At 38.4% G+C, this 27311-nt stretch overlaps 1 protein-coding gene across 1 annotated transcript in view; it reads left to right on the top strand.

Moving 5' to 3' along the window:
- The window catches only part of ROBO1 (roundabout guidance receptor 1), a 323397-nt gene that overhangs the window by 197146 nt on the left and 98940 nt on the right, over nucleotides 1-27311 (top strand). The window contains exon 3 of the mRNA XM_050713247.1: nucleotides 453-610. Coding sequence (XP_050569204.1) covers nucleotides 453-610 — 158 coding nt within the window. The remainder of the gene's footprint in view (nucleotides 1-452; nucleotides 611-27311) is intronic.

Genomic DNA, 27311 nt, shown 5'->3' with positions numbered 1-27311 from the left:
CACAGGCCAAATTGCAAAGACTAGCTTGGCTAAGGCTGCACAAATGTTTGTCCACTTAGTGTCATCTAGAACTTGTAAGTAACTACAAAGTTTAGTTATTTTGTTAATCTTTGCCATAAACTCAAGGTGCAATTCATATGGGACAAATGAGGCAGCTGTTTCCTGCAGATAGTCCTATGTCTGTGTCAGCCTTTCATGTCCACAGTGTTAGTTACATGTGGGTTTTCTGTGTTACAGTGTGGAAGTACTAGAAACCATCCTAGAAAGGATGTACATCCTAGTGGAAGTACTAGAAACCATGCTCAGATGCCAAATGAATTTCATGAGCTATGCTGTTCATTAATATAAATAAAAATGACAGCAGGAACCATTAGAAGTCAAAATAAAACACTTTGCTGTCCTGTTGGTGTATTGCTGGGTAGTTTTTGACTTCATCTTCTTTATTCTTTCAGTTCTACGTGATGACTTCAGACAAAATCCATCAGATGTAATGGTAGCCGTGGGCGAACCTGCTGTGATGGAGTGTCAGCCTCCAAGAGGTCACCCAGAACCCACTATATCATGGAGAAAAGATGGGACCCCTCTGGATGACAAAGATGAGAGAATTACAGTAAGTATAAAAGAGTGTTGTTTGAAAAACTTGTAAAACCTAAATTATTAGTCTCTTGAGCATGTGGACATCCAGTCATGCTGCACTTTCTGGGTTCTGTCCTTTCCTTGCCTCAAAGGCAAGGTTAGTTTGCACTTAGCTTGGAATGCATTCTCTAGTCGCGTACTGCTTCACTGCAAGCTATGCATTTGTTTGTTAAAGAGGACCATGCAAAACTTGTGTTCTTCTCTTCCTTAGGGGAATTACAAACTTGTGAAAATGAAATTCATTGTCACTCTCCTATAATTTTCTTCCCTTTTATCCACTTACAAATTCCTACAACTGTACCTGCCTTCTTTAGTTGGAAGGAGGGAACTGCTGGTAGTCTAGACTTTCTTTTGTAATTCTTTGGAAAGGAATCTGTGCAGAAAAGTTGTGCATTGTGGTATAAAGGATAAGAAAACATTTGGAATATTTCTTTAGAGAGATAATGATTTACCCTATAATCTCAAATTAAGCTGTTTTCCTATTGGAGGTGTTGTTATGTTCATTTGTAGCTGTAGCTTGCTGAATACAGTGCACAGTTATTCAGTAGTATGTAAATAGCATCTTCTCTAATCACGAAACCATCACTCTTTTAATTTTTGATATGTAAAACAATAAGTTATTGAGCCTAATGGCTTGAAGAAAGGATAGGGAAACGTGGAGTTTAGAAATCAGTTGTATGCTGGCAGCATGGTGAACCAGAACATCTTTCGATATGGTAACAATATGTATCATCTGAAAGTACATACCATGTTTTATCCTGTTGGTACTTTGAGGATTATTAATGTAAAACAAGATCATATACATATTTATATACCTGAATCAGATGATGAAATGAGGGAGATTTTTAATGGAAGAACACTTAAATGCCAGCAACCTAAGTTAAAAATTACCTCTGATGCTGGAGATTTAAATTGCCTGTTGTTTCACGTGCTTTTTACAAACAAGGCAAAGCTCTGGCATTGTGTACTTCTGGCATATGCATACATTTAAATTTTTAAGTGCCCTATATAACCTATACTGATTGCTGGCTATTAACACAATTCCTCCAATCATACTTAAAAAGAACTTGCAATTTCCTTTTAAAATTTCCTTCCTACTGTGACAAGTCAATTGACCTGAGATAAGGGGAAGATTCCAATGCTATTTTTTCTTCAGGAAGTACTTTCTAAACTTGAATTTTATATTGCTGTAGTTTCTTGAAAGAATTTCAGGTATAACTTATTCAGTACATTTCCTTTGTTATACATTAAAACTGCTCTTCTCCCAGCTGCCAGAACAAACACATACCCAGAACAAAAACAACAGTCATTGATTGGCAACACCACTTGTATTTATTAAAACTGTGCTTATGATGAAATAAAGATCCTCATTTTGGTTTTCTTTTCTGTTTATCACATAAAATACTCACCTACCTAGTATTCTTTCACCATGATATTGGGTAAAGTTAGGTGGTATTATCAGTTTCTGCTTCCAAAAACAAACAACTGAAAATGAGTTTTGATGTAGGTGTAGATATATGCGTTTCACGTGCTGATATGAGTGTTTGTGTTCAGAGGTGCGAATTAACAGTGCTGAGATAGCTAAATCAACTGCATCATTTTACGTCATATTTGCCTCGCATAGTCTTAAACAGCACCATGAATGTCATGGCTGCTTTCTCACACAGGCAAGAGACTGAAGTTACATTGTAATGCAAATTTGCATTGACTTACAGCTGTAGCAGGATCTTGCCAAGTGGATAAGTATGCATTCAGATGTACATCTCAAACAACTTTGCAGTAACCATCTGTATTATCTTGCTAGTGGCTGGGAGACACGAAGAGACTGAGACCTGGGATAGAGAATGTGCCAAAGGACAGATGGGCAAAAAATACTGATTTTGAAACCTGACTTAGAATTGTTCAATTTTTGTTTACAGATCTCCTTTGGATTATTTCCATTTGTATTTAAAAACATAAAGATAAAGAATTAAAGCAGTACTATAGCTGAAATAAGAATGAAATTGTTGGCTTTTATGTGATAGACTTTATTTTTGTATGAAATCAGCCTTTTTTAAAATATTTTTTTCATTGAATTACATATACTTAAAGTTAATGCCAACATTTATTAAAATTGATGCTAAAATTCTTACTGATAGCAGTGAGACTAACTTTCAGGTAATATGGCTTGCAGGCATTACCTTCCTCTTTTTAAGCTGTGAAATTACCAGATCAGGAAATGCCAAAATGTATGTGTTGGTGTTCAATATATAGGTAATACCAGTGGACATATAACCAATGAGAATACTTGTCGTGGTTCCACTTTTAAAGCATTTCCAGTTGATTTCATTCCTAAAAAATTCCTAAAGCATTCAATATTAATTTTTTTTTTCCTGAAAAGAGTTTTAAAAATAAGCATTAAGATTATACTTTTTTAGGTATAGAGGATGATGTTTGACACCTCTTTTCTGAATTGTATCTATACTTTCTTCAAAAATACATGTTATGTCCATGAGGCAACCTTATTTTTAATATATGCAAACTGTCTTTCTCATCTGCAATGGCAATATTGATCTTTGAGTCAGTGGAACTGTTTTTTAGAAGATCGAGTATTAAGGGTGCTGGAGAAACAGAGGTGGTAGCTTCATTCCCAACAGAGATTTTGAAGCAGAGATTTAGGTAAATAGCAGTTGAGTAAGATCCAAGTCCAGGCACTACTTCCTTTGGAATGCAATAAAAAGAAAATATTATTTTGTCCTGGTAGGGTTAAGGAAATTGATATGTTTATGTAGGTGAGATAATAAAAATCAAAGTGCTCTTTGCATATTTTGGTCCATTTGTAGGGCAAATAAATATGCTTTGAAAAGAAATAAATTTATGTCTTTCAGGTTATAAGCAGTAGTGAGTGGAACAAATATGAAATGAAAGTAAGGGTCTGGGCACAGCTATCTGTGGTGGTTTATAGAAACAGACATTCTCTCTGAGCACAGCTCTCCCAGTACTGCTCAATTTTACCTCAAGTCAGGCTCAGTACAGGCTGTTCATTGTACGTGTCCACTGGTTGAATCTGATGAAGAGTCATCACTAAAACATGTTTTTCTCTTTGCTCTTGAATATGCTGTATATAAACAGTTTTCTCCATGCATTGTAACTAAACTTGATTGTTTTTTTGTGTATCCTTTACAGAACGGTATGAAAGAAAATGCTTGATGTGGCTAATCCCTCTCTATATATTGTGAATGAAACAAGAATGACAGTCTTGCGTGGGAAGCAAATGCTTATCTTTAACTTAATTTGTTGAATTGAAAAACAATTATCATGAGGCCAGAGCAGAACTAGTGAGATTCTGTGCTCATCAAGTTAATTTCTCTCTGGGGATCACTGTGGAATCAAGAATCCTTGCTATAATATATAGCCAAAAAAGAGTGCTTCAGTGCAGTCCAGTGAATGCCTCTCGTTTCTTGCTGTGAACAGTTTAAAAACAAAATGTGTTTTTCCAATGTTAAGGTATTCCATCTGTACTAGGAGAGGCTGTGCAGCTCTCATCTCGGAGCTGAGACACTCTGGAGAGAGAAAATGCAAGGTCAGAACTACAAATAATGGAGAAGGGAACTCACCGGGGTGGGGAACTTCCTCAATCTGTTTCCAGCCCTTACTGTTGTTCATGCATATGGAGTTGTTGTCTTGCTAGATCAAATTCATACTGAATTCCTTAGAGCAAGGATTTAGACCAGGGCTCCTGGCTTCTAGGTATCCTCACCAGGAACAGGCACACTCACAGCCCCAGCAGTCTAGCCATCTTCTTTGCATGGCAGCCCAGTTTCATTAGTACATAGCCACGTGTTTCAGGCACTTACCTTGGAGCTGAAAGCTCTGAGTTTGCATTGCCTCAGGTTAAGGAGGAAGTGGAATCAGTCTTGTAGTTTCTGCTGACTGTTCTAATCACAGGGTTTGGTCTTTCCCACTGTGTTTTGTCTAAATAGAGTTGGCAGGAGCATCAGTGGCCGTGAGCAATGACTAGCTTGGGCACTCACAGATACGGCAGTGAATAATGGTTGCTTGTAAGCCTGTGAGTACCCCTAGTGTGCCTCCATTCCCTTTTCAGCCTTCTTCCTGTAGTACCCCAAAACCTCCCACTGCCTTTCAAATGGTGTTCCCACTGCCTTCCTACCACACGCCACTGAAATGAATTTTTTTCCTCATTCCCCATCTATTTCCTCACAACCTGCCCTTGTATTTACCTAGCCTTTTTCTCCCACCTGTCTAGCCCCACTTTGGCATCTGATTAATGCTAACTGCTTGTGTCGAGGTAATAATTTGGATGTCAGATAAGCAAAACCTCCTGCTCTACACTGTAATGTAAAGGCACTCTCCCTTTGATTTTGCTGCTAATGTAAATGGGTGGTGTGCTATGATTTGTCATAAATGTGGTGTTGCCTGCCTGCATCTGATTTGCTCAGAGCCTCCCTTAAGGAACTTTGCTGCTGATCCGTCATCTGTGAATCTGAAGGCAACTGCCTGCATATAAGATGCTGACATCAATAATCTAACCGAGATGGTGGGGCCTTTGAGCATATCTTTAGGCAAAAACTGGCAATAACTACAGACTCTGCGGAGTGCAAAGCATTCCAAGAGGAGTTTGTGTATCTCCTATTAGACTGGGGAACCTCCATGCACTTTTGGATCTCTGTCTCAGTTTGTCTCATATGTTATAGGCAATGTCTGCTTGATGAACTAAACCTCAAAAAATCACAATGCAGAGAGTGCCTGTAATTATCAATACTTTCCCAGTGTAAGAATGTATACATCTTACATAAACTCTAGAGCAAGTTGATGTTTGAGCCAGGATTAGAGGTCAGAGCTTCACAGCTTCTTCTGTACCTGCCCCATGACCAGCAGTAGCCCATACTTCAGAAAGCTTCCTAATTGCCCACATCTCAAAGGATGGTGGAAGAAAGGAGCTACGCATACTGGAAATTAAATGTTAATAGCTAAAATCTGTTACATGTACATGAAAAAGGATGCTGGTACCTCAAAAAGAAATCCTTTGCAACTGAATACAAAAAGCAAAGCTTTTGCATTGAAACTTTGATGCAGCTCTGTGATTGCAATTTCCCCCTCTTTTGCATTAACTCTTATCTATCATTTATCCTGAATCATTTTAATCTGATTTTTAAAAGAAAACCTTGAGAAGCTATTTATCTTTCCTTGTTCAAGATTCTTAGCTTTTAAGATCAAAGTTACGGGATGAATAATGCATACAGGTTTTCATTCCTTTTGTGTGTGGCTGTCTTGTGACAGCAACAGTTTTGAATGACTTATGTTCTTATTTTAGGTACGTTGTAACTTGAATTCTTGATTACTGTTTTTTATCCTGTCCATTAAATAGTACATCTTAAATACCAAGTATTTATTCTCTTGCACAATGCTATTTTTACACAAGTGAGTCTAGAAAATGCTTTCTACAAAAGGTGAAAATGAGGTCTCTGATCTGATGTGACAAGAAACCTCCATAACGATACCATCCACAGGAAGATAGTTTATGTATTTGCCCCATTATTATTATTATTATTATTATTATTGTAAATGAATTATTGAAAAAAGCTTGGTTCATCTTTGTTGGTTGAGACCATTCACAGCCTCATTGTGCTTTGACAAGTTTAAAACAAGATAGGTGATACCAATATGATCTCAGTCATAAAAAGGAAGAAGAAAGAAATGGAAGAAATTATTATGCATATCATTTAAAAAGCAAAAGAGAAAGTATTGTTTGTATTGGAGGGAACAGTGGAAAAAGTAGAAATTAATTCTCCATTTATCCAAAGGGGTCTTTCCTTCCAAAGATAAATTGCAGTGGGAAAAATTGCAGAGGGGAAGTGAATCAAGAAAAAGGAAACAAAACCTGATTGAATTTGTTGCTGTGTGCTGTGCAGGAACCTTAACCCTTTAAAACAGCTTTGTTCCTGACACAAATCATACAGTTATGGTGCCACTCTGAATTAATTCAAGATGTTTATCCTAATTTCTTTTTTTCTCCTTTTCTCATTTTTTTTTTCTGGCCCTGCTCTCTTTCTTTCATTAATTTCTTAATCTTGAATGTTTTAACATCTTAGCCTCCCCAAATTACTTATCTTAAATACATATCAAAGGAATGCATATTTCTGGAGAAGATGTAATGCTTACTTGTAGGTTAACATAGTCTATCCTGTGGAGAACAGTATGAGAGATCATGGCCAGGGTACACAGCACATAGAACAATATGTGTATGAGGGGGGTGGCAGCAAGTAACTACAGTTAAGTGTTTTATTTCATTTTAATTGTTTTTCTTTTGGGGGGCAGATTAAAGGGCAGGCAGCAATTTCCTATATGTCCCAGGAGGATTAGAAAGAGAAGTGTATTTTTCTACCGATTCCACTATGTATTTGTTGCCTCCCAGCAATTTCCTTTCTTTCCAGTCCTTTCTCTTCGTTCTGTTTCTTTTTCTTACTTCAAGAGAGAGTTGGCTTCCACCCTCCTTCTCTTTTTCCTTCTTCTGCTGATCCCTACGATGGTGGTTTCCTCAAGGATCAAGAGTAGATTTTGTTAATGATTTATACTTCTTCTGCTATTAATATTGCTTCCACTGGTAACACAGTTGGAGCTGCTGTGACTTAACTTGGCACCCAAAGGGGAAAAAAGACGAAAGATTGTGAAAAAGAATTTGGAACCCCATAGCTATCCCAGAGGATGTTGAGAATGTTTCTAAATCCTACTGTTTCTTGCTCTTAATTTTTCCAGAATGTGACAATTGTTTTTCTGTATTCATGCTTAAAGCTCTGTGTCAGGGTCCCTGTTGCTCTTGTTGGATTCTCTCTGCTCTTGGATTTCTTTAACACTCACTAGTCATCCAAAATGTATCTTCTGGATAGTCTTGTTTGCTGTTGTAACCATGACATGTGTAATTCTGTTGTCCTCTTGCATTTTCATACAGACAACTTTCTTGTCTTCGTCCTCTATTCTCTCTGCACGTCTTCTCTCTCCTCTACTGTCTAAACCATAAACCACTGGAGTTTCTATATCTGTACTACCATTCTTCCCTTGTGAAGATAAAGACATTTAATGGTGTCTTACTTCCTAAGTGTTTTTTTTTTTTTTTTTTTTTTTTTTAAGGTATGTATTATCACAGAGATATCTGGGTCTTTTCAGTGGTACAATAATCTTTATGACTAGCATTTGTCACATCATTTTGTGTATTGTGTGTTTTTCTGGTAGAATCCTAAAAACATTGCCTTCTACAGATGACCTAACTCTTCTTGGAAGACTGTAAAAACCTGACTAATTCTAGTAGCCTGAGTACCATTCAAGGATGAATGACTTTCTAACAAAGAAAGAAAACACTGAAAAAGTATATGTTTTTGTATTCATTGCCCTCTTCCTTCATGCTGCCTAGAGGCTTATGGTATTCCATCTTATTTCAGACCTAGCCCTTGAAACTCTTCATCTCTAATAGGTTCACAACTAGTTTCCAACCCTGACCTGTTAATAACCCAGCTGTTAATAGTGACAGCTTGTATTTCTGCAAGCACTGAAGTAAACAGGGATTGAAAATTCTAGCCTATTGCAAGATTCTCTTCTCACAGCTTTTTGCAGGTTTGCCATTTGAAAAAGCATAGCTGTGCAGACTTTGTCAGGCAGATGTGAGCTCATTCAGCTCACTCTTTGAATCGACCAGAAGCCATATGGCAGCGGTTAATGTGGCGCCAAGCCTGAGCTAATAAGCCCTGCTGAGAGACAGGCTAGATCACTCAGGCACGGTATTGTACTAATACGGCCACACAGCTTCTGTTGTGCTGAAGGTAAGGGCAAAAAGAGCTTGCATTGGCTGGAGGTCCCCACATGCCAAGCCAAAGCAAATGGCCTGAAAACACCCGTGTGGACGTTCCCTTCCTTCCCAGTAGCTCTTACAGTCAACTGTCCCAAATACTTCTCTGGGGGACAAGCTGCTTTCTCCATTAGTGTGAAGTGTTTGCTGCAAGAAAATGGCAAGAAAAAGATGGTTAGCCAGTTAGTCTAAAGTGCCTGAGTCATATTTCATGCCAGAAATTGTTCTAATTGGTTTGAAGAAGTAATTATTAACCCTGAACCTTGTATGCCGTGATGTTGAGTAACGCATAGGACAAGGCAAATGATGCATTGGTTCACACTGAGTGGAACATGTTTTAGAAGAATCCACACTGAAGAATCTAGAGATGAGGGCTAATAAACCAATCACTGGGAAACTGGGCATTAGTAGAGAATAACCAAAGCATTGTCCCTTTTCAGTGGACATCTCAAAAAGGATAATGATGGCCTGTGGAATTAGTGGAAAGGGAAGGAGCATCATGATGCAGGGCTAAAGGGTGGCCCAGTAACAAACATCTGTGGATGGGCAACAGGTTCTATTGGCTTGTGCTGGGTGTCACAGAGACGACATTTTATGTTTAGGACAAAATTGACCTCTTCTATCCCAAAGGCATTCCCTATCATAGTGCAACCTACCGTGCGAGGTAATGAGATTTAGAGACTGCATTCAAACAATCTGAAACTACTGGAGTTAAAACTCATTTTAATTCACTGTTAGATTAAAAGGCTAGTTATGATCATGTAGTGGCTGGCATTTTAAACCACGTTATTGCTGATCATATTGTCAGAAAAAAATTCCCCATAGCTAAGGGTATATCCATCCTGTCTGCTTTTCTCACAACTTTCAGAAGTGTTCCTTTGCATCAGTGATGCACATCGTTTCAGCTATTTTATTTTTATTCTCACTGCTTAAAATGTTAGGCATCAAACGTGTAACTATGGTTTCTCTTTGATGTTTCACTGTTGTTGTATAATAAAAAGTATACCTTTAATGTGAACCAAGTATGCATTTTTCTATACTGAACTTTATTTTACAATTATTTCTACTTTAAATATAAAATAAAGTGAAGAAAAATGTTCTTTTGCAGATATTCTGAGTGCTTAAAGGAATTTGAAAACTCTTCACTGAGTCAAAATTCTCCATGGATTTCTTTTGTCCCTAGTCATGAACTGACGACCTAGTGTTTAAAAAAAAAAAAAAAAAAAAAAGTGCCTGCAGCAAATATGGTGTGTGTTAGTGTTAGATATCTGAGTTTTGAGATTTCCACAGAACTAGACATTAGACATCAGGATTTTCTTGTAAAATGGTTTATTGAGAGTTTTGAACCTCTGGGATCATCTGAAATGATAGAAATGGAGTCTGGGAAGCTTCTACTCCTTAAAAAATAATATCAAAACAGGTTGCTGTTATCTCAGACTAGGTTACTTGAACTATCCAGAGCATGCAGGCCTTTATGATTTGAATGATTAGGAGAAAAGGTGATTTATGCTGAGAAAGTCAATCCTTTGTTTGATTTGGCTGATATTCTAGTTGTTTTCTTTGGGATGGGTAAGGGAGCTGAAGAAAGGATGTGGGAGGGAAATTATTTCTTCATTCATTTTATTCTCTTAATGAAAAAGAAACATTTTTGTTTGGTTAGTTTTTTTAAGCAGTCAGGAAAGGAGACTTATATTGTGCTTATATTAAGCACAATAAGGATGAAGACCGGGTTTAGAAAGTTGATTCTTCTCCCTCCCTCCTCTCATCAGCTGTATGGAAATCCTAAATGTACAGTGTGGACATCCTCCTCTAAATCAAAAGTCCATTTCTGGAGAAACTATTCCTCCCAACCCCTTAAGGACTGTTTGCCTTCTCTGATTCCTAATCAAGAGCAAAACCAGTGAGAAACAGAGTGATATGTGAAGTATCAAACTTTTAGAGCCTTGCATGAATGTAACACGCCAGACGCATCAGGTCTCTCACTGGGAAGCGTGTGCACTGTGAACAGGCCCAAAATGTATTCAGAGGAAAGTTCAGTCTATCGGGCATGAGACTGACCATCCCTACCTATCAAATGTGCAAAAGAAACTTAAGCACTAGAAACTGCCTGTGTTCCCAGGTACTTTCATGCTGATTCCTGGACCTGTGAGCCTTTCGCTTGATTTGTTACTGTATTTGTATTTACCTTATACTTACATACAGAGGTATTTCCATTTGAATATCATGAAAGACTTTTAGCAGACAAATATCCAACAGAATTCAATGCATTATTTGTGGCAAGTGTGTAGCTGTGAAGTGAATCAACCCAAATTCTCACTGTGTTCAGTGTTTTCCAAACACTGAAACCCACTCCATTTGGGGAGGGGGAGGAGTACATTTTTGTTCTTTAAAGTCTCTAGTGGACCTTATAAATTTGATTGTTCTTGGCATTTTTGATATTCCTAGTTGCTTGCACACCGCAGCAGCCACATGCTGTCACTTAAAATCTAAATATCGGATAACTGCTAACTGAGACTTTATTGTATATCATGCTTTTTTAAAAAAATTAGTTTTGTAAAGTAAGAATGACACTAGCTCTAAAAGCATGTTTAATAAAACCTCAACAATCTATGTGCTGAGTTTGCACATATTATGTTCTCATAATCAAATGAAAAATGTAGAATAAAAATAGTAGAGAAGAACAGTGCCAATTTCTGGAGCTTTGAACAGATGTAAGTGATTAGAGCTTCTTGTTTGGTTTGCTTTGATTTTTTTGGTCTACTTTTTGAAAGTTCTGTCAACTTCATTTTTGCTTATTTCACTTTGTTTGGATAGTTTTGCCTTACTGAATCTCCTGTGATGCTTCTGGTTATATGAAAAGTCTAGTCCAAATCTCAGCACTTCAAAAATAATAATTTTTCAGTTCTTGGGTTTCCTCAACCCAACAGAGTACTTCTCTCTCTACAGGTAATAATATACTCACAATTACTGCCAAGTTCAGATATTCACCATGTGCAGTAGTGTGGGACTAACATACACATTGCAGGGTGTTATTCCAGACTCCTGTGGAATATTAAGGACCAAGCCTGACTTCTTAAGTTGTCCCTGATTAAAAACAAACAAACAAAAACAAACAAAAAAAACACTTTCCTTATTTAGCTAGATGGCAGTTGTTGCTAATACTCCTGCTTCATTTAGATCAATGGTACAATTGATCTTACTTTTCTTCCTCAAAAAATCATTATCTTGCAAGAACCTGTTTGGCAAATGGCCACATAAAGATTGTTCTTTTTTTAATGTGGCAGTGTGGGTGGTTAGTTTTACTTGCATCTAATTATACTCACTTTCTTCTAACTCAACAGGTTTGCTGTTCCTTCTGTCTTTGCTGCTCTTAATGGTTGTGTGCTTGCCTCTGCTGCGTCTCCTTGTTCTGGCTGCATGAGGGAGAATAAATTATACAGATATGGGGAGGGAGGGAGTAAGATCATCCCCCTACAAGCTTAAGAGAGGGAAAATAATCCATGGAAAATAATGCTGTTCAAGAAGATAAACTTGAGAAAGTGAAATGCTTTCCTGATGTATATCTTCCAATATTTCTACCGCATGTAGTATATTTATTTGATCTTGAAAGTAGCCATAGAGATGTATGCTTAAGTAATTCTGCCTTCCCTCACAACATATGAAGTTTGGTTCCTTGAACAAAATGATGATGAGTCAAGATCTTTAAACTGTAAGTTTTTATATTTCGCATCATTCCTTTTCCAAATAGTTATGCCATTCAGAATGCCAAGGTTTTCAAAGATTAATGTGTTGATGTGATAGCTTGGTCCTCCCTCCTTCACCACCCCCATTGCAGATTTTGCTATTCCAGTTCATTTGGCTCTTATGGCTACTCTGACGTCTGGTGTTCAATTTGAACCTTTCTGTTGGAGGAAAACCTGACACAAATCAAATAGGAAGACATTTGCTTGTTCAGTGTGTAATGTTACCACGGAAGCTGCAAGTACCTGATTGAAGCTATTTTACAGTTCATGATAGGAATTCCAAATTCCAGGAATGAAGGGTTCTCACTGGCAGGCCTGTACCTTGAATAGAATTAAACATAAGCTATTTTTACCATGAGACAATACATTCATGGCAACACTATTTTTAAAAGTGAGCCACAAATATTTTCCTATGGAGAAAATTATTGTACAGTAAGGGGAGGATTGCCTTGAGGTAGAAGGTCTGCAAGCTAAGCAAAGCAGATTGCTGTGCTGCTGCAATCTGCCTATGAGATTTTGGGCAAGCCATGAAATTATTCAGTACTTCTTGTTCAGCATTTCACGAGTTGTGAAACTGAATTCATTCATACATGTAAAGCAGCCTGACAGTATTACAACAAAGTTGCATTGTGCCACTTGGCCAAAGCGCAAAGCATTATTGCATCTTAAATCATGAATAGACTCTTTTTTGTAGGCAAAGTAGTAGAGAAATATTCTCACTCACATACTCAGGCCATGGTCCTCTAGGTGTTTGTGACTGCGTAATACTTGCAGGATCTAGCCTATATGCAAATATTTTGAGATTTCCTTGTGTTTTAAAGAAAACAATTATTTACCACTCAAGTTGTATGCTGAAGCATCAAAGTGGCTTTAAAATGATTGTCCCTTGTGTTCAGGGATCTCTAGTTTATTAATAAACTAGGAATGTCTTTATAGTAGGTACTTTGCATGATTATATCTCCTGGGAAATTTGCATTCACAAAGACTATGATTAGTATGTTTCATGAAAATACACTTTGTACACATCCTGTACTCTCAGTGTACATTTCGCTGCATTACTGAAATCAATGTATTACCATTTTCTTTGCTGAGATTAGTATCTCACCCTTCCAAGAAGACATACAATATTATTTACAGCAAGAGAGAAACCTTTTTGAAGTTCTGAAAGAGTTGAGATTACAGAAGCTCAGAATAGTCGAGGTTGGAAGGGACCTCTGGAGATCATCTAGTCCAACAACCTGCCAAGCAGGGCAACCTAGAGCATGTTGGACAGGATCACATCCAGGCAGGTTTTGAATATCTCCAAAGAAGGAGACTCCACGGCCTCTCTGGGCAACCTGTTCCAGTGCTCAGTCATGCTCACTATAAAGAAATGTTTTCTAGTATTCAGCTGGAACTCCCTGTGTTTCACTTTGTGCCCATTGCTTCTCGTCCTGTTGCTGGGCACCACTGAAGAGCCTGGCCCCATCCTCTTGACACCCTACCTTCAGATAAGTATATACATTGATAAGATCCTCTCTCAGCCTTCTCTTCTTCAAGCTAAACAGGCTCAGCTCTCTCAGCCTCTCCCTGTATGACAGATGCTCCAGTCCCCTAATCATCTTCATAGGCCTGCGTTGGACTCTCTCCAGGAGCTCCATGTCTCTCTTGTACCAGGGAGCCCAGAACTGGAAACAGTGCTCCCGGTGAGGCCTCACCAAGGCTGAGTAGAGAGGGAGAATCACCTCCCTTGACCTGCTGGCAATGCTTTTCCTAATGCACCCCAGGACACCATTGGCCACCTTGGCCACAAGGGCACATTGCTGGCTTATGGTTAACCTCTTGTCCACAAGGACTCCCAGCTGGGTCTTTCCCTGCAGAGCTGCTTTCTAGCAGGTCAACCTCTGACCTGTACTGGTGCATGGGGTTATTCTTCCCTAGGTGCATGGCCCTGCACTTGCTCTTGTTGAGCTTCATTAAGTTCCTCTCCACCCAACTCTGCAGTCTGTCCAGGTCTCTCTGAATGGCAGCACAGCCCCCTGGTGCATCAGCTGCTCCTCCCAATTTTGTGTCATCAGCAAACGTGCTGAGTGTGCACTAATCCAGGTCATTGGTGAATAAGTTGAATAATACTGGACCCAGTACTGACCCCTGGGGAGTCAGACAACATCCACTGCTCTCCCCTCATCTACCCAGATTGTTTAAGCATCATTTTCTCTTGGTGAATCCATGATGACTACTCCTAATCACCTTCTTATCCTCCTTGTGCTTGGAGATAACTTCCTGTTAGCTGTTCTTCCTGATAGCTGTTCTATCTCCTTTCTAGGGATAGAGGTGAGGTTGACTGGCCTGTAGTTTCCTGGGTCCTCCTTCTTGCTCTTTTTGAAGAGTAGAGTGTCACTGACTTTCTTCTAGTCCTCAGGAATCTCTCCTGTTTTCCACAAACTTTCAAAGGTGATGGAGAGTGATCTAAAAATAGCATCCGCCAGCTCCCTCATCATTTGTGGGTGCCCATGTTTGGTGGGTATCATGTTTGCCTAAATCATCTCTAACCAATCCTCCTCAACCAAGGGAAGGGCTTCCTTTCTCCAGACTTCCTCTTGTCTCAGACCCTCTAGGATCTGAGATTCATGAGGGCTGGCCTTAGCAGTGAAGACTGAAGCAGTCTTACAAAGGCGGCATTCGGTAACTCTGCCTTCTAGGTATCCTGTGGCACCTACCCTGTTCAGCATCGGCCTCACATTTTCCCTAGTCTTCCTTTTGCTACTGATTTATTTGAAGAAGACCTTCTTGTTGTCCTTGACATTCCTTATCAGATCTAATTCTAAATGGGCCTTGGCCTTCCTCGTCACATCCCTGCATCCTCTGAAAACATTTATATATTCCTACTAAGCGTGTCCCTTTTTTCCACATGCTGTATACTTCCTCCTTCTGTATGAGTTTTGCTAGGAGCTCCATGCTCATCCATGTAGGTCTCCTGCCCCTTTTGCTTGACTTCTTACACACAGAGATACGTTGGTCTTGAGCTTGGAGAGAGTGATGCTTGAATACTGATTGAGTACTGACCAGATTCTTTATCTCTTTGTTGTTGTTGTTTGCCATTAAGATACTTTCCTTTTACCACCTGGAGCGTTATGGACATACTACATCTTCACTGCAGACTTTCTGCTAAGAAAATTGCTTTCATACATGTTTAGCTGATATCTCTTGCATTTGTCATTCTTAAATGTTAAGAAATACCCGAACAAAGAGAGAGCTGTAACTCCTCTCTTCCAAAATGAAAGTCTTTGGTGGAATAAGGGGTCATTTATATATCTATTTTTCTTGAAGCTAACAAATGTAGGTAGTTGTAACAGGGTTTTCAGTGGCTGGAGAAATCTTAATTTTAGTGATCTGGACATTTTAAGTAGGACATGGAGAAATAACTTTTAACATCTGCAAAATTAAGAGTAGCTGGAGTAATGACAACAAATAAACCTGAAAGCCTGCTTTGCTAACTATTTCTGATTTGAAAATAGAAAGTAGCCTTTGAAAATGTTCATCTGGATTTCAGCAGGTAGAGATCTATGTTCTCCATATGCTAACCATCTCAACAAAGGCCATTTCTTCTACCATTATGAATATAAAGTTCAAGAAAGAAGGCAGTTTTTCATCTTCATTACGGAGGCGCATCTCAGGCTGCAGTGTCAGTTTTACTATGCTGCCCTGTCAATGAATCTCAAATTCACCTTGAAAGATCACCCCTAGGGATGCCAGCTGAACCTTTGACCCTTCTGTTTTGACTGTCACCAAGGTTAACACTTCATTACAGCTTGTGATGTTTTGGATACCTGTTCGTTTGGAGCCTTTTTTAGCCTACACTGTTTCAGACAACTTAAACAGAAGCAGCCTCTCACTGCTGTTTCATAGAAATATGTTTTGACGATTTTTAAGAATGAATTATATTTCTTCCTAGTTTTGTGTAAAAATAGATGTGAAATTTTAAAACTTACAGCTTCATCACTGTGTTTCCTAAGTTATTAAAAGAACATCTATACAATTACAGGCAAAAATAACAAGATGAGAAACATTTTCTTTGTAAATGAGCAGAATCATGCCTGAACTGCTGCTTACAATACTGCACAGCTGCACAGTGCAAAACAGTGTGTGGTGACAGGCCAAAGGACATCAGTAAGTATTGGCTTTGTGGGATAAATTCTAGCTATTGACAGGTTAAGAACAGTTAGTTTATTTGGAATTGTCCTACCAAGGTACTGTGTTGGATAATTAGCCTGGTATAATTAACATGGGTTTTGATTTACTAACCCAGAAAATTGTTTGCAAATACTGTTCTTGTCTATGGGACTGATTGCTAGCCAAGAGAACTCTTTTCCTGTGCTGAGAGAGGTTTTCCAAATATGTATTAAAATTTGTTATTTTAATACATTGTATCCTATAAATGTGCTCCTTGGGAAGTCCTATTTTTGTCAAGGTTGTCTTCTGATAAAACAAATATACCATTAGTTTGGTGAGATTGACTCCTGGGTGCTGTTATGCTTATCGGTTTTGTATTCATGAAATAGTAAAAGGAATCAATACCAAAATCAGTTTTATTCTTCTTGTATTGTTTCAAATTACTTCCACATATTCTAATTGGGGAATTAACAGTAGCTAATGTTGAAAAGGTGATCTATTTATTGAGATACAGAGGAAAATGTCAATGCAATTTTTGTTTCTGCTAATGGAGATTATTTTTTTTTTTAATTCCAACAGCACAAGTCTACTAGATCATGATTTTGTATCCTTTCTCCCTTACTTTCTGCAAAATCAATTATTTAGCAGCGTTTTACAGGCATTATACCTACATATATCATTCAGACTGTATATGAAGTTATTCTACATCCTCTGTACACTCAGTTGAAAGGGTTGAGATATTAAGAGGCAGTGCTGTATCCTCTTCTGTCATGTCTTTCTGAACATGATATTGTAGGTAACAAACCTTAAATCAATTATTCCTTTCAGTTAGAATTGTGTCATTTTCCTTCTCTGAGACTTCTCTGGAAACTTGTAATCATCAGCGTAACAGCTACATTCACTCCAGTTCCTTGTGATGCCACAGTTTTACCCTTTGGAAGATTTTGAACTGTAGTTTGAAAATGCAGTAATAGAGCTTTCTGAAAAGGAAGGATATTGTTTATTTATCCACATGATCATACAGCTAAGGAAATAACATTTCAAACCAGTCTAATAGCTACATGCCTGTCTAACTAATTTAGCATCTAAAATTTCTTTCTGATGGAATTCCATTTGTATCCCTTCTTCCTCATTCCCATTTAATAAACTCCTGCTCTTCCAATCCTCAAGGAAGTGTGCATCTCATTAAATCCCTCTTCCTGCTCTGGTTTTCACCTCCTCATATGTCTCAGGGACAGGGTTTCTCCTTTGGGCTACAAATATGTCAGGCTCAGCAGAGGTGCAGTCCTCAGTTTCAAGGTGAACTCCTAAGCATCTGTTGAAAAGTTACAATTAGGATCATAAGCTCATACCTTTATGGTATGTTTCAAGGCAGTCATGCTATGAAATTAGCTTGCTGTGTGAGCAGAATGAGTCTAGACAAAAATCTAATGCATTATTAAAGGCAGCTCTAAATACAGCAGATACTATATACATAGTACATACATAAATACTGTATACAACACACACATCAGATTGTTCCTTGCATGGATGTTTGAAACTGTCAGTATTAATATCTGTAGTACAGTTTATGCCTCAGTTCTTACAGGTCATGAACAAATGCTTGAATCTAACAGGATTTTCCAGAATTTCATTGTTTAGAATTCAGCATTCTGAAATTTAAGGACTATTCAAACATTTTTCTGAAATATAGTGGAAATATGCAGATTATATTCCACCAAACATTTCTTGCCAACCTCTAGGTCTGGGGCAAACATGTAGCATTTCATTGCAATCCAGTGACACCAGCAAAGCAAAACTGAACCTGAAAATGGATGTTTTTTGTTTGTTTGTTTGTTTGTTCTTGTTTTTTGAATCTTATCAAAGGATGAAACTTTTTAAGATTTTCCGACATTTTTATCAAACTTGTAGTAACACATGGAACTGTTTGATAGGTAAAGAGAATCATAATCCTTTTTTTTTTTTTCGATCTATATCAAACTTTCTCTAAAGCTTTGACTTTTTTTTTCCTCATGACTGTCTTCTATTTTCAGTGGAGTTTGGTTTTATTCTTTCTTCAAAAAAGGATGTCTTAGAAAAAGTTTGTGTGAAGTATCTGAAGTATTATGCAAATAGTATAATGCAAAGTATAACACAACTGATAATGCATTTGACTTTTATTTTTATGTTTACCATGCGTAGTTTTTTTTTTTTTTTTACAACTTTTTCACTTGGTTTCTGAATATTTTGTCTATGTAGGCTTTGAAAATCCCATACCATTTTAAAATTTAAAATGAATCGGCAAGGGTAACAAATAACATTTTGTTACCTTTTCTGGACATAACTAAGAAAAAACAATGGATTTGTGTTGGAACAAATGTGTTCTCTAATATAACAAAGGGTGAACTTTAACCACTGTTAACAAAATTTTCTGTAAGGTTACACCTTGGTGCAGATAGCAGAGTAAAGTAACCTACTGAAATTTGTTTATGTAATGCAGCAGTGGTTGATCCTGTTCGTGTTTGTGTGTGTTGGAAAAGGAGACCAGAAGACTAATGAAGTTTATTGATAAGGTCTTCTTTTTGCATAGATGCTAACAAGGCAGTTCTTTAAAAACTGCCTTCCATGTCTGTTCACATTTATTGTTTAGTGTGTGGTTTTAAATCATTTTTCTTACCTTTCCTTGTAGTGCATAACCATGGGAAGGAAGTCAGCCAGCAAAGGAAAAAAAATGCAGTAACAGGAATAACACAGAGAACTTCCAGTCATAAATATTTTTCCTAAAAATATTTTCATGTATTTGGTGTGCTAAGTGGAGTCTTAAGAGTATATCAGGAGGTCAGACCTTGGTGGTGCTCCAGTTGAGGACAGCTTTAACTTACTTGCCCCATTTCTATATAGTACCAATTGTTCAGAATGGCACTTGATGTAGTGCATGCCATGCAGCATCTTTTGGGTGATGTGCATTCAAGACCAGATTTTTGAAAGTGGAATTACTCACTCAGCTTCCTGAACATGTCAGTATGTCTGTCCAGTGGTCATATGTGTTGAGTACCCCTTATGTTACCCAGTGGACAAGCACTCCTAGCTTTTGTCATCTGCTTTTGAAAAATTTGGTCAGCGTGTTAGGTAGATGACTCCTTTACATGGAAGAGTAGATCTTCTATTCCGTTTGTCATGCTAAATAATTGGCCAAGTAAAAGTACTGTCTTTAAAAGTAAAGTGTTTATTTCAGACTGGACACTTGTGGTTTTGTATCTGTTTTGGAAGCTTAGTATGGCTGTTTATGTTTCTAAGGGGAAAAGTTTACTATGGGAATGCAGTTGTAGTTTTTAACTTCCTGTCACTGTCATTTTTAAAAATAAAAAAAAAAAAAAAAAAAGAAAGGTAATTCATACCAAAGGACTGAAATCTGGTCAGGTGAAAATTTTAGTTAATTTTATCTAAATATCACTTCCTCTTTATTATGCATCTCTATACCTTTCACACAGAAAGCATCACAGTTTCTTACGTATTTTAGGGTGGTACTAATTATAAAAAAAGGCAGGCAAAGCAGCCACAAGAGAAACTGGGGTAATGAAAGTACTGAGTCATTTTACAAGCCCATTCCACCAACAGCAATCTGCCACAAACAGGAGACACTAATTTCCATACAGAACTTGGCCAGCTAGATCTTAGATTACTTTGCTTTGTAAATACAAATGGAAAAAGTTGAGCAGCTGACATTTCCAGTGTCCCAAACAGCTTCTCCCTGCTTCCAAACAGTTATATCCTCCCCACCTTTTCCATTGATGTAGTTTACAGTAGTATTTTAACAGCAAACCTTGTGCTGGGAGTTTAAGCACACCATGGCATCTGAGAGGAATAGCAAGAAACTGCTGCAGAGGAAGCAGTTATCCCAGCAGGGCTGCAGAGCCCCCTCAATAAGTTGGGCAGCCACCAGCTGCGAGCAGAGGAGAGAGAACTGCAGGCAAGGCAGGGGGAGAGGCACCATTTCCCATGCTTTGGTCTCTCCAGACTCCTTGGCTGTTCACACTATGACCACTGCCATTCTCACGCTGAACATTAAGCAGGTTGCAGCTCCAAAGGTAAGGGCTGAGGAGGAAGGAGCCATGTTCTTCCCTGGTTAGCCTACCAGTAGCCCATCAATGAAGAGTCTTGGAGGTAACGGGCTTAAGGGATGGAGATGTGTGAGCACTATGTGTGAGTGCTATCCCACATGGAGAATCAGAACACTGCACACTTCATTTGGCCTGATTGCAACCTGCGCTGGGTTGTTTTAAGAGTAACAGAAACTCCAAGTAGCTCCTGGCTTCGCTCTCTGTTGCTAAAGATCAACGTTTTTTGTGCAGTCCCTTGTGGCCACAGAGGACTGAATACTCTGTGAACTGAGTGAGATCTACAGGTCACTCACTGCCTCTTGAGGCTGTCTGGAGGATCAAATGTTGAGCACGAAGAGAAAATAAAAATAATGACCCTAGGCTGCTGTGGGAGCTGGAGGAATTGGGGGAGTGGATATTCACCTCTCTGTGCATACATTTTCCTTCTTATTCTTTGTAAGTTTAAATTTTAGGAGCTTCTGAGCAGGGGCCTTATACATTTCCTTAATGTCTAGCCTAGTGGCTTTATAGTGTTCTTTTAATAAAAATGAAAGCTACCATCAGGTTTGCTTTGGTTGCCTGTAACAACTTTTTTTTTTTTTTTTTTAACCTCAGTCCTGTAGCACAAAGCTTGTGTGCAGACCACAGAAAATACACGGAAATCTATGATTTATGACTTGCATGTGCTGAGGCTGACAGGAACTGCAGTGATCACTGATGGAAGAGTGAAATGTGGCAGACTATGGCATTTAAGTCTTTCTGAAAAATGAAAGTGTGTGTGTGTTCCTTTTTTTTTTTTTTGAAAGTGTTTCACAAATGATGTGAAATGTTGTGAAAGGTTTAATGTTTTCACAACTCTGTATGTTCCACGTTGTCTTAGTATGAAAGTTAGAGCTGAGCTTAGGCTCAGTCAGAGATATACGCAATAGAAACGTAGCCCTGGTTTTTGTGCTTTCTTGAAGCATGATGTAATTTACATGACACATCACCCCAATCTAAAGTTAGAGAATCAACAAGTTTTTAGTATTTATATTGCAAAACATTGTGTATTTTTTCAAGGTTACGTTTTACGAAGTATTTGTGTGTCTGTAGTACTAGACTGGTAAGGCCAACACTTCTTTGGAAGTAAACTTGGTTGTAAAGTTTTGAAAGGCAACGTGTTGAATGAGACATCAAATCTGTCTCAAAATTCAAAACTCAAAATATCAATTTGGAAGTGTATAAAAGGACTCGTTGCATTTTTTCATCCATGACAGTTTTTTCTTTGATTAGTTTGGTTCTCAGTTTGTATTCTGTACCATAAAGGGCTCAGGTTTACCCCCCGCAAGGAAGGAAGAAATTCCTTCTTCCCTTGGGAAGCTACTGAGCTGGCTTCAGGGAGGAAAGCTTTCACAGACAATCGAGTGTAGGAAGTGAAACAGTCACAGGAAGGATCCGGGAACCTGTAACTCATATCCCCTTCAGTCAGGAGCCAGCAGTGGGCAGTCTCAGAGGGGATGTAAAGAGGGAATCTGTGCCAAATCTGCTGCAACTCAGAAGGTCACTGAATGACTGAAGCCAAAGCTGGAAATAATGACCCGCTGCACAGGCCCATGCCAATAGGAAAAAAAAAATTGAATGATTTCTTTTTATTTCTGTCCTCTCTCCTCAAACTGAGGTGGTTTTGTTGTTGCTCTTTCAGAATTGTACTTCTAAGTCTAGTAAAATGTTCCCTTTCCTTTTTAAAGCCTTTCAGTTTCTTGTAGGAACTCATTGTAGAAGGCCTATAAAATTCTACTTCAAAGCTCTTGATATCTTGAGTCCTGTCACAACAGTTCCCTTTAGAAGACCCTACATAAGGACCTTGGTAAATCATTTATTGTGACACTGTGGCAGTGAGAGATCTGCGCTCTGAGAAATGTCTTTTGTCAGATTACAAGTCTCAGTGAAGTTATGCCTAGCAATGCTTCTAAGCCGTGAAGTTGAAAACGAGAATTCTGCTGTTGGAGACTTGTATCCTGCACAAGTTCTCTTTTCTGAGGGGACAGCAGGAAATTTCTTATCAAGTAAATACACATGATACTGAGTTGTCTTAGATCTATATAATTGTCCTGCCCATGTAACTTCAGATTTAGAAAAGTAAGAAGACACTGGTCAATTAGGAAACTGACAATTAGGAAACAAAACCCCCTTGAAATCAGCAGCAGTCCATATTCTTCTGAATTTGTATTGCACTCCTCCTCCCCAGTAATGCCTGCACAGCTGAGGTGTATTCTGCAGCTGGCTAAGTCACTGGATCTAGTCACCTAAATGGTCCCTCATACTCTCTGGAGAGATTACCTGAATCTGCACTTGCTTTCATTCTTGTGAACTTTTTGATACATCCCTAAAGAGTGGCCTTGCATCTGTCTTTTGCAATGTAGACATGCTTAGTGGAAAATAGGCTGCAAAATACCTCTGCAGATTTGGGCTATATTGTTTCTTTTGTGGTTACCAGATAGAAATTCTTTGTATGTCTTCAAATTTGTGGTTTGTTTGGATTATTTTCCCATATTACATTTGTGATGACTTAGGTAACATAATTAAACACTGAGAAATTTTGTGTGGCAAGTTAGACCCAGTTAGCCTGAGATTGTATCCTCGGAGGTGTGCAAATAACACACTGGTGGCAATGCTTAAAAAATTCTTGTGTAACAGACATTTCAAATTGTTTGGCTGAAGGGGAGAGAAATGAAGACACACCAGACAATGAAATCAATTCAAGTTTACCTTTGTTTCTGATTCCTAACACTGACTGCCATGAAAGCGACCATATACATGAACCAGTTCATCTAGGGAGATTCATGTACCAGGATAAATATAGTTTTGCAGAAATGTCTTAGTTGTCCATACAGACACATGGTTCCTATCTGGATCAATAATATTTGGGCTCAGTTGGGCTTTCTGTGTTGCAGAAAGATTGGTTCATTCCATAGCTTTTTTACTGACCTGTAGGATTTCCTTATGTGTTGTTCATTAATTAAGTTTAGTATATTGTCTGTACTCGGTAAAGAGTATTGTGAAAAACAGTTTCTGAGGCAAGGATTTGATTTTTTTTTTTTTTTTTTTCCCCCCAGATCTCAGATGAGTGGATTTAAGGCCATGAGGGTAGCTGTAACATGCCTTTGTTGTGGGAGGATTTTAATCTTGGTTTATAATAACAGAGGAAGTATTGCATAATAAATGTTTTGTACTGTAACTGTGGAAAAGTGTTTTATTGGTTCAAATATTTTCATATAAACATAGCTGTCTGTTCAGAAATTAGGTCTGATTAATGTGAGCCAATATGGCCTATTTTGAATAAAATCTTCCTTTGCTATTAACAAAAACCAAATGTTTGTAGAAAGTGAGATTGAGATGGCTGCAGTTTTAAATGTCTGAAAATTGTATATGCTGAGATAAGGATTTTTCTTTCCTGAAGTTGACTTATGACATTCTGCATATACTTTGGCTGCTTTCACTGTGTTGTTAATTGTGGGAAGTATCAAACACATTATGGTAATTCTGATATTTGGTGTCTTGTGATAATACCAAGTACTGAACAACCTTCAGTTCCCTCTGAAGTCACCAAACAATTCAGGACACAGATAAACCTTAACTCTTTGTAGATACTGATCTTATGGATACAGTCATTAGTAACGAGACCATAAAAGAACCGAAGGCTGTCTCATGAGCAGAACTGAAACCGATTCTGGCTCTCCAGATATGCTAGCCAAATTTTTAGGGGTGCCAGAAGGAGCAGCTTTAATCTGTTGTCATTTTATCTACCTTAAACATTCTTTGTTTTTAAGTAAATCTTTCTTCGCATGTATTTTGCACCATTTATTATAAACGCTACTTTCAGACCTGTCACCACTGCGAGACTACTTTGTGGGTCTTTATGGTAGTGCGAAACAATTGACTTGCATTTTGCCGTGGCAGACTTATGGCACAGAAGGGCCAGATGAAAGTATTTTTTAAACTTTTTTCAAGTAGTATTTTGTATGTGTTTGATGTGGAGAAGGCAGCACATATCTTCCTGGGGTCTGAGAGAATGGAACCAGAAGTAGGAAAGACTCATTTGAACTTTGAAGTTGACTAAGAGCATTGTCAAACGCTTTAATGTCAAGTGTCCTGCAATGATACTGAAGCATATTGTAATAGGTAGGGAAGGATATATGGGATTCACAAGGCTTGGAACAAGATACACATTTTTAAACAAAAATATAAGGTAGGTATTCATTTATCCTTTTTTTATTCAACTGCTCATTTAAAATTTCAAAACTATCTTCTATTGCTTCTATTCCATGCCTCACAGTCTATGATGCAATGACAAGTAATAAAACGAATATACTAATCTATTTGGGAATGCTAGACCACATAGACAAGACAGTGCAAACTCTATGTTTTGTAAATAAGAAATAAAAGCTCCATTTTACTTTTATATATCATTGGTGACACTGTTAATTACAACTGCTTATACTCACCTTGTTCTTCAATCATCGTATTGTCATTTATAATTAGATGGTACACTGTTAAAGCGTAGACCATGTCTGACAGGTTAATATCACATGCCCATCACATTTCATTCTAAATAAAATGTGATGTTGAGCTCTACTACAGAAGACTGAAATATATGAAATTTATGACATTACATATGCAGAAACCCTGGTTATACAAACAGGTCAGCGTTTCACTCTGTAGTCTAAATTTCATTTTCTTAAGGATTTAGGTTTGCTGTAGTTATTTTGCAACAGAGCACATTTCATTTATTAAATGGAATGAAAACAGGAGCTAAAGGAAAGTAAAAGAAAATATGCCAGTCATCTTCATATTTGGACTTGCCAAGCATTTCTCATATGGCTTCTTTCTTTCTCATATTACATAGCACATTGCTGTGAAAGGTAAATGAATCACCCACATGAAAAAAAAAATTCTTAATACAGGCAGATGGGTGTGCATCTATACATACAGAAATTTACATACGCATACACAAACATAGGTATATAAAATATGGTCTTAGGATAAGAATATATGTGTATAGCTATTCTGAATATGGTGGTATGTTGTAGAACCCTTGGGTAAGTTTTGTGTGGATTTGATTTATTGGCTGACCAAGTTGATTAATTATTTGTATATGATTTTTTTTGCTCCTGGGTGGTCATAATTTGCAATTCTGGACCTAGTTAACTGTGTAGGTGCCTAGGGTTTTCTGCATCAACATCTCTAACTATTGTTTAAAGAAATAAATAAAGTGGACTTGCTCGAATGAACAATTTACTGATGAGGAGCAAAATATGGTCAGGCACACAGGTCATAGAAAATAGCTTTCAATATGTCTTTTTAAATCACCATACTATCATATATTGTGTTACAGACAACCAAAGATCACCTGTAAACTGCTGATCACAATCTTTTTTTTCCACATCAGTATTCAGTACTATTTTCATATCCCCTACTTGCATAACCCTGATAAATTTGTCGGTAGGCAGAGAACAGAACAAAGTCCTGAGGAGACATTAAAAGTCAGAAAGTGCCATGACATCATTTCTGTATAAATGAAACATGATACTTGCTTCCACCTTTTTCAAAATTGAACTTAAAGCTTTGGCAGTTAGCAAAGCAATTCTTTTCCCATGATGTGCAATACCTACCAGAATAGTGTAATAAAATTGTTTGGTATATCTTGTTCACTATGAAAAAAAGACTTCTCTTTGTGTTTAGTATGATAACAACTCTTCCCGTGCCTCAGCTTGATGCCGTTCCTGCGGGTCCTGTCACTGGTGATAATGGAGAATAGGTCACCTGCCTCTCCACTCCCCCTTGCGAGGAAGTTGTAGACCGGGATGAGGTCCCCCCTCAGCCTCCTCTTCTCCAGGCTGAACAGGCCAAGTGACCTCAGCCGCTCCTCATATGTCTTCCCGTCTAGGCTGTTCACCATCTTCATCGCCCTCCTCTGGACACTCTCCAACAGTTTAATGTCCTTTTTGTACTGTGGTGCCCAGAACTGCACACAGTACTCGAGGTGAGGCCGCACTAGCGCAGAGTAGAGCGGGACAATCACTTCCCTTGACCTACTAGCAATGCCGTGCTTGATGCATCCCAGGATACGGTTTGCCCTCCTGGCTGCCAGGGCACACTGCTGGCTCATGTTCAACTTGCCGTCAACCACAACCCCCAGATCCCTCTCTGCGGGGCTGCTCTCCAGCGTCTCGTTGTCCAGTCTGTACATATAGCCAGGATTGCCCTGTCCCAGGTGCAGGACCTGGCACTTGCTTTTGTTAAACTTCATGTGGTTGGTGATCGCCCAGCTCTCCAATCTGTCCAGGTCTCTCTGCAAGGCCTTTCCACCCTCATCCGAGTCCACAACTCCTCCAACTTTGGTGTTGTTGGCAAATTTGCTCAAAACACCTTCTAGTCCTACATCCAAGTCATTTCTAAAAACATTGAAGAGGACTGGCCCTAAAATGGAGCCTTGAGGGACCCCACAGTGACCATCCACCAGCCAGATGTGGCCCCATTTACCACAACCCTTTGAGCCCTGCCCGTCAGCCAATTGCTCACCCATCGTATGATGTTTTTGTTTAGCTATCTGCTGTACATTTTGTCCAGTAGGATCCTATGGGAAACCGTGTCAAAAGCTTTGCTGAAGTCCAAAAAGATCACATCAGCTGGTTTCCCTTGATTGGCTAGATGGGTGATGTTATCATAAAAAGAAATCAAATTTGTTAGGCAGGACCTACCCCTCATGAACCCATGTTGGCTGGGACCAATGACTGCATTGTCCCCCAGGTGCGCTTCAATAACTTCAAGGATCATCCTCTCCATAATTTTACCAGGCACTTACATGAGGCTGACAGACCT

This window comes from Cygnus atratus, chromosome 1, assembly GCF_013377495.2.
Source record: "Cygnus atratus isolate AKBS03 ecotype Queensland, Australia chromosome 1, CAtr_DNAZoo_HiC_assembly, whole genome shotgun sequence".
Taxonomy (NCBI): domain Eukaryota; kingdom Metazoa; phylum Chordata; class Aves; order Anseriformes; family Anatidae; genus Cygnus; species Cygnus atratus.
This window is presented reverse-complemented; position numbering and strand designations above follow the sequence as displayed.